The 8,673-nt window shown below is 36.6% G+C and overlaps 1 protein-coding gene across 1 annotated transcript; it reads left to right on the top strand.

Annotated features, from left to right (window-relative positions):
* The first annotated feature begins 5,011 nt into the window (after positions 1–5,011).
* LOC113315409 lies at positions 5,012–6,410 on the top strand. The gene is made up of 2 exons (XM_026563688.1): positions 5,012–5,676; positions 5,870–6,410. Exons 1-2 carry the CDS (start codon positions 5,012–5,014, stop codon positions 6,408–6,410), a joined length of 1,206 nt encoding a protein of 401 aa, XP_026419473.1.
* The last annotated feature ends 2,263 nt before the right edge of the window (positions 6,411–8,673 follow it).

The following is an 8,673-nucleotide window of genomic DNA, read 5'->3' as shown; positions in this document are numbered from 1 at the left end:
ATTACCAAATAAGTAATAGGAAGAGAATCAATCTTGCATCCCAGTTCCTCAGCTAGCTCTTGCACCAATTAATCAACGCCTATGCTTGTCATGGATCTTTTCTCCAGGTTTAGCTTCAAACCAGTTAAAACTTCAAACATTACTAAGATGATAAATAACCTTCTTACCTCCGATTTAGACGCATTTAGCAAAATGATTGTGTCGTCCACGAATTGCAAGTGAGAAACCACCGTTCCCCCATTCAACACTTGGAAGCCACCAATTCTGTTCCCTTCAACAACATCAGATAACATCATGGAGAGTACTTCTACCACTAAAAGAAATAGAAAAGGTGACAAAGGATCACCTTGTTTAATTCCTTTCGATGGTCTAATAATATTAGTTTCCTCTCCATTAACCAGAATTGAGAATTGAGCACCTTTTACCCACCAACATATCCAATTTATCCATTTTTCCCCAAACCCATTTTTTCTAAGAATCGCAAAGAGTGATGTTCAACTGACGTTATCAAAGGCCTTTTCCATATCAATCTTGCAAAGAATTCCAGGTTTTTTCTGTCTCAATCTGCTATCTATACACTCATTGTCTATAAGAATTCCATCCAATATTTCTTTGTTCTTTATGAATGCTCCTTGCGCATTAGATATAAGGTCAGGCATCACCAACTTCAGTCTTTCTACTAGTAACTTTGATATAATTTTGTAAAAGATACTAATTAGACTCAAAGGTCTAAAGTCTTTCACAGTTGCAGAATCCTCTTTCTTTGGGATTAATTTCATGAAAGCCATATTCAATCTCCAATCTAATTTTTCTTTACTGTGAAATTCATTAATAGCAGCCATAATCTCCGGCTTGATAAAATCCCAGCAAGCTTTGTAGAACTCCAGATTATATCCATCCGTCCCTGGTGCCTTGTTTGCACCATATTTCTTTATAGCCTCCCACACCTTAGTCTCCTCAAATGGTCTTTCCAACCAGGTTTTCTTCCCTACTTCAATTCTCTTAAAGCTCATATTATCAAAAGAAGGTGATATTGAAGATGTCGCAGTAAAAAGGTTTGTACAGTACTGTTGTATTTCATTCTCTATCACTTATTGATTAAATACATCCCTCACATCCACCTCCAGCTTAGTAATACAATTGCGTCTTCGTTTTGCATTTTCCATTTTATGGAAAAACTTTGTATTCTTATCTCCTTCTTTAAAGCCATTGACTTTTTCTCTCTGAAACGCCATCCTGGCTCTAGTCAGTTTAACATTATTGAGCTTAACTAGCAATGCATCCCTTTCTTCTAATTTAGTTGAAGGAAATCTAGCAGTCTCTTCCGCCAAATTCAGCACTTTAATCTTCTCCGTTAGGTCATCTTCCTCTTTCCCCACATTACCAAAAGTATCTCGGCTCCACCTATTTATAAAGAACTTCAGATTCTATAGCTTTATGAATAATATATAATCTGGTGTCCCCACAAACACCATATTCTTCCACCATAATTCAACTAGCTTCACAAAATCTGGGTGCTTTAGCCAATGGTTTTCTATTTTGAAACTTGGCTTGACTCTCACAGTTGAACATAAATCAAAGAGAAGAGCATCATGGTCTGACACAGTCCTTGCCAGTGCAGTCTGAGTTGCCGAAGTGAATTTAGCGTCAAAAGCTGTGAAGACAATGAATCTATCAAGTCTGCATAACAAAGGATCTTCATGTTTGTTACTCCATGTAAACACGCCACCATTTAGAGGAAGATCGACTAGCTCATGCTCCATGATAAAGTCATTCAAAAATCCCATATTTCTGACATCTCCACCACCTCTATTTCGTTCAGCATCGCTTCTTATGGCGTTCAGATCTCCAAACACACACCACGCCTCATTTGACCATTGCCTTATTTCCGCCATATCTCTCCAGAATTCTTCCCTCTCATTGTATCCACAAGGAGAGTAAGGGTTAGTAAGAATAAATTTAAATCCCGTGTCTCTAAATCGCAGAAGAACAGATATAGAATTAACCCCCATCCTCTTGTCTCACAGTTCCAGAGTAGAACTATCCCATATTCTTAATAAACTACCACTATTGCCAGTATTTCCTTGTGAAGGTATGAACTCATATTCGAAGTCATCACCAAACCACAATTTCCGTACAAACCATCTAGATAAACTTGTTAACTTTGTCTCTTGAATGATGCAAGCCAAACATTTATGTGCAAAAATGAAATCTCTCAATGCAACATGTTTATTATAAGCATTCATTCCCCTCCAATTCCAGCTGACTATTTTAGCACCCATCAGTGATACCAATTTCCCTTGAGTTCACTTCCTCCATCTCCCCTTCATTCTCTTGAGAATCATTGGAGAATATAGTCTCACAACTGTCATGAACCTTTTTCCCCTCTGCCAATGCCTTATAACGGTCCCTATATTTGAAGAGAATTTCTTCAATGACATCTTTGGCCTGTTTCTCATCTTTGTTATTAATACCACCAAGATTGCAACATAACTCAAAAACCATTTTTGAAGTGGAGAAGATCACCTCGTTTGAGTCAATGTTTTCCTCTTGCAAATTGCTAAGTTTAATGACAATCTGATCTTCCGTTACATGGAACAGATCTTTTGGATTTGATATTTGCAAAGGAGAAACTATGTCATGCTCAAGAGACTCCGTTTGAATCCTAGGTTTTTTCATGCAGCACAATTTGGAGGTCGTCAGGAAAGCCTGAGGAAGAAACCCCATTGTCTACATGATCCACCATAAAGGTATTCTCTGCATCAATGGCATGATCACCAACCCACAACTGCCATTATCTGTCCGAGAAACCCCAGAAAGAAGACCAACAAGATTCAACTGATAGAAACTGACATTTAGTCCCAAAGTTACTGGGCTTGGGACACTTTAGTCCTCTCATCTCAGGCCTAGTACTCTCTAGTCCAAAAAAGCCCCGTCTCAAACAATTTAACCCAAATATGGACGAGTTAGTCCATAATTGTAACCGATCCCGATTTTCCTGTATTTTCAATATCCCGTAACTACCCTTGAGACCATTCCATACATAAAATGAGGATTTGAAATCGAAAATTTCAGATCTCAAACATGAGTTCAAAACAGGGAGCCAGACGGAGAAGAAATTCGTAGGAGATTTAACAGTTTCAGAGAGAAATTTGGTTGCGATTCAACTTCAGATTACTGGTAAAGTGTAGTTGCGGGATTAGTTTTGGACTAGAGATTTGAATTCACGTCAGATTTCAGAGATAGATGATACAGAATTCAACTTTACAAGTAACAGCGATTTAACAGTTTCATAGAGGTTTTGTTGGATTTCACGAATTCCTGATATTTAACGGAATTCAAATTCAGGTTAGTTCTGTTTTTGCTTCATCGTTGAATCTCTTTTCTGATATTTAGTTTTTTTTTTTGATTTTATCAGTTGATGATATGAATTCAATCTGTTACATCTTATTGTTTGTATGTTATTGATTTGATTTTTGGTGTATTTTAGCTTTTGATTTTCGGGGAATGATTTTGATTACTGTTTTTTGGTGTTTGGTGTTATGATGCATGATATGAAATCGAACTGATATTAGATCATATGCTTTTGGTTTATTCAATTATGTGTGCTAGTAAGATTCTGAAGCTTTTGTTATATCTTCGATTAATCGATGGAATAGTTTTGATTTGAAGTTTACTGTTATTTGATTTTTTCTTTCGATTAAATGTGTACTTTTCTGTACACTCTTCAAGTTTTAGGTTATGCGAATCTGAAACTATTATTATATCTTTTGTTATATGTAGGTGTATCAAATATGTCTAAGAATTTTGTTCATGCTGTTTTGAAACTGGGTGAACATTCTTCTGCGTTTCGTGTTAATACTTTAATCACCGTTGATGAATTGAAGCATTTTGCCTGTAAGCAGTGGAGGTATTTGTCCCCTTTGAGTATACGTTTTTCCTATATGGATACTAATCAAGTAGTTTTTATACAAGGTGATATACAACTTCAAGTTTTAGTTGCTCTTGTTATTCAGATGAACAATGAAGATTTCTATTTGAATGTTGATGTGATTCCGAAGCATACTGGTTGTAGCACTAGTTCAAGGTCTTTGTCTCGTTCTAATTCTGGTTGTAGCAGTAGTGCTGGTGCTAGTACTTCAAACTCTTGTGTAAGTGAAAGTCCTAAGCTTGTAAGGGTGGTCGATCATGACGCGGACAAGGCCAAGCCTCTCATTATCGATGAATGGCGTTATGTTTTTGACAATATTGGTAGAGAATTTGTGGGTGGTGTTAAAGCTGTAAGGATTGATGTTGATCAATACAAGATGTGTACTGGTTACAAGATTCTTATTCTTAAAAATGACAAGACTCGTTTTACTGCGAAGTGCGAAGAAGATGGTTGTGGTTGGAGGATTCACTTTGGGCCTGTGAAAGGTGATATTTCTCGGTTTGTGCTGAAAGATTCTAACGTTATTCACAGGTTAGTGGTGTTCACTTGTTTTTTTGATCCATGTTATTGATTTTTAGGTTTTAATATGTAGACTTGTATTAGGTGTACATTGTGGTGCACATTACTTATTGTAGGCTTTTTGGGTGGCACATGTGGTGTAAATTTCATATTCTTGCTTGGTATGTGCTTTCTTTTTGCATGTGTGTTGTTGTTTTTGAGATTTTATTAAGTGTACAATGTGGTGCACATTACTTATTCCAGATTTTTTTTGTAGCTATGGTGTTGGTTTGAGGTTGAAGAGTCCTGTGGTGACAACCAAGTTAGTTAAGCATTTGATCGCTGATAGTATACAGGGTGATCCCACTTTAAAACCCAAACAGATCATGTCACTCTTTAAGAAGACTTATGGGTCCAATATTAAGTATCACCATGCCCGTAGAGGGAAAGAAGCTATATTTGAAGATCAATGCATGTGGTGACAATATTAAGTATCACCATGCATGTGGTGACGACGAGAGGTCGCATAGCGATTTAAATTGGCATGTGAAAGCCATTGAGCAAACTAATCCTGATAGCTTTATGAAACTTGAAGTTGATGAAGAAACTGGAAGATTTAAGCGGATTTTCATCTGTTTCGGTGCTTGCAAGCATAACTATAGGTATCTCAGGCCCATGATTTACTTGGATGCTACTTTCCTCATTGGTAGATTCAGGGGTACTTTGATGGCTGCAACATGTGTCAATGGAAATGATGATTTTTACCCATATGCCTTTGCTGTTGTTTTATCTGAAAACAAAGAAAATTGGTTTTGGTTTCTGGATAATCTTCAACAAGTGGTCGATGATCGTCCGATTGTTTTCCTTAGTGATCGTCATGAAGGACTTTTGCAGGGCATTTCAAGAGCATTTCCTGGTTCATATCACAGCTATTGCTTTTACCACATCAAGTGCAATCTCCCTATTGGAAAAGGTGATGCGAATTACAATGTCGTTATTGATTTGTTTTACAAAGCTGCTTACTCTTACACATCAACGAACTTTGAAGAAGCTTTGCGGGGCATGCATGCAATTGGTTGTGGACATGTTGCTAATTATCTCAGGACCATTCTAAAGGAGAAATGGGCAAATGTATTTTTCCATGTATGCAGATATGCTGCTCACTCTTCATCTATTGCCGAGTCATTCAATAACTGGATTCTTGAGTTCAAAAAGCTGCCTGCTTTTGCTCTTCTCGATGCGATACAGTGAGTTTTATGTTTAGTGTTTTATTCATTTATTTTTTACTGTCGCACACATGGATTTGCTTGATGTGTACATACTTTTACACATGTTATATCTGTGATTCTGCAACTGTGTGTGCATTGTTGTACACATGTTTTATTTGTATTTATTCTATATCATGTTTTGATTTTATATTTTGTGTTTTTATTATCTTAGTTTGAAGGTTATGCAGATGAATTCTAAGAGAAGGGTAGAAGGTCTTAAAAATTTTAACACTAGGCTCACTCCCGTATACGAGGATTTACTAAACGAGAACATCAACATTGGTCGTACTTGGACTGTTGTTGAATCTATGGAAATATTGTATGAAGTCAGGTTTCCCCGCACTCATTCTGTAGATATGTTGGAGAGAACTTGTACGTGTCACAGGTGGCAAGTAAATGGTTTTCCCTGCACACATGCTTGTGCTGCCATTCAATCTACAAGGGAGGACATCTATTCATTTGTTGAGCCATACTTCACCACTGAATGGTACAACAGGACATACCAAGAGATCATCTTGCCAATCCCCAATTATGACAAGCCACAGTCTTATGATCCAAGTGATAGGATTATTGTTCCTATTCCTGTGCCTCCACCCGGTAGACGAAGAGAACAGCGTTTCAAGAAGGCTTGGGAGAAGCAAAAGAGGCCTATGATGGGCACAAAGTGCTTCACTCTTGGTCACCACAACAGAGCTACCTGCCCCATGCCTTGATGCTTTTTATTATGTTTTATTTGTTTGAAAGATTCTATGTTTTTTGGTTTTTACTTTTGGTAATGTCTTTTCATTTTTCTATTCATTGGATAATTAGTGTCAGGATCTTTGTACCATTATGTACACCTTCCTGTGCACTTCACTTTTCTTACCTGTCTTTTTACATGTGTAGCATTATGTACACCTTGTTGTACAATGGATGCTACTAGTTTATTTTGTTTAGTAATATTCATTTTTTTTAGTTCTAATGCAGTAATTAGTTTTTATTTTTGCTGTTTAATGATTGATACTAGGTTATTACTTTTTCTATTTTATGTTTCTGTTAGTACATGTGTACCATTATGTACACCTTCCTGTACCATTGCCTATCAGATTTTTTACTCTGTCAGAAATTGTGCACAATCATGTACACCTTAATATTTCCTAACCCGTAATACATACTTTAGTACTGACACAAGTCTATTTTCAAAACATCAATATTGAAACTAATAAAAAATATTAATTCAATGTCTTTATAATAGTGACAAGTCTTAAACAGAAAGTTGAAAACTTAAATTTGTCTGAAGATTAAAAATGTTTAGAAGGAATTCAAAAAGTGATCTTGAATGAAGATTAAAAACTCTTCTTCCTCTTCAATGGTTGCTTTCCTGTAGTCTTGCGCCACTGATTATGCTCCTCGCCCTTCGCTATATCCCACACCTTTTCATACCATCCGACTTTTGTCAACATCTTGGCCACCAATTTTGATCTCATTTGCTGACAAATGTCTTCGGCCCTCTGCTGACCTTTTTCCATACCTTTTGTTGTCTTCATACTTCGTTTCATAAAGTAACAAGTATATATTAGACATTCCGGGTTGATTCCTTGTGAAGGGCATGTCATGATGTTTAATTCGTTCTCTTCTATAGGTGGGTGACCCTTGAATGCTCTCTTCTTATTGAGTTCCACTTGTACCACATCTTCTAGTTTCTTTGCATCGTCTTTATATGACTGCTCATTCTCTAAGTGTAACGAGTTATACCATTTCCATTCCTTAGCTTCGAAATCAAAATTCAAAAGCGACCAGTGCAATCCCATCCTCGTTTGATCTGTAGAGTGATTGATAGGGATTACAAGAACTTCCAGATTCTCAGGCATGTCTCGTATGAAATCAACCACAAGATTTTGCACCTCGCTGGTGACATTATATTTGACATAGTACTGTAATTAATAATTTTTTAGAAAACAAAATTAATTAGGCTCACCTTAATCAGAAAACTAACAAGCATGTACACTACTACAGAAAACTAACAAATCAAACATTGTAGGCCTGAAAACAGACCGTATATCCATGAATGATATACATGTGTACACCTATGTACACACCTATATAAATCTAACAATCAAGAATTAGAATACCATGTGTCAATAATAGATGCATATTGGTGTACATCTATGTACATAGCTAAATAAATCTAACAATGAACACTTAACAGACCTTGTGTCAATCTTATATTCATATTGGTGTATATCAATGTACACAACTAAAGAAATCTAAAAACACATAGAACACTCCATGTCAATTAGGTGTACAACTATATACACAATATTAAAGTAACTATATATGACATTTCTTATTTGTTTTGAGAAACTTACACATGCAGTAGGACTCATAATTTCATAGCTCATGTACTTTTTGTCATCTGGATGACGAATGCTATCTCTGAAAAGTGCTCTTCTACGTCGATGGATGTAGAACTGGAGTACCTCTTGGTCCAGATATTTGTTGAACATCAGTTCACGAAGTACTCTTCCAACAATCAAAATATCTTCCTTGACTGTTAGATCATCCAGTCTTGTTAGTTGCCAAGCTACAGAGCTGCGGAAACATAAAGGAAATGTTAACATGGTGTATAAAGTTATGCACATAATTTTTTTTATAAGATTGAATCATGGTATTTTGTGAACTTACTCCATGCTTGCATAGTCGAAGAATTTTTGTACCCTTTTTTTGTCGTGTCCTGGTTGCATAGCATGGTATAGTGGTGATAGACGAACATCTGGAAATGGATTGTGAGGACGATATACATCTCCCTTTCTCTTTATTGGGGCAGGATAGCCTGGTTCTTGTCCCACTTTGATCCCCTTGCTTTTTGGATCTGCTTTTATCACAACTCGTTTGGTTTTACACTCGGCAGTGAATTCAGGATCTAGATTTCTTTTTGCAATTCTCTTTTGTGGTGTCTTGGACAACTTGCCAGCGGCTTGTGTCTTCAACATCTCT

Source organism: Papaver somniferum, chromosome 10, assembly GCF_003573695.1.
Source record: "Papaver somniferum cultivar HN1 chromosome 10, ASM357369v1, whole genome shotgun sequence".
Classification (NCBI taxonomy): domain Eukaryota; kingdom Viridiplantae; phylum Streptophyta; class Magnoliopsida; order Ranunculales; family Papaveraceae; genus Papaver; species Papaver somniferum.
This window is presented reverse-complemented; position numbering and strand designations above follow the sequence as displayed.

What these genes read in the sequence shown, in the direction of transcription:
- LOC113315409 (XM_026563688.1), top strand. Translation starts at nt 5,012, where the DNA reads ATGAAACTTGAAGTTGATGAAGAAACTGGAAGATTTAAGCGGATTTTC. An exon ending in GCTCTTCTCGATGCGATACA is followed by an intron (nt 5,677 to 5,869) that starts GTGAGTTTTATG and finishes TTATTATCTTAG; the next exon opens with TTTGAAGGTTATGCAGATGA.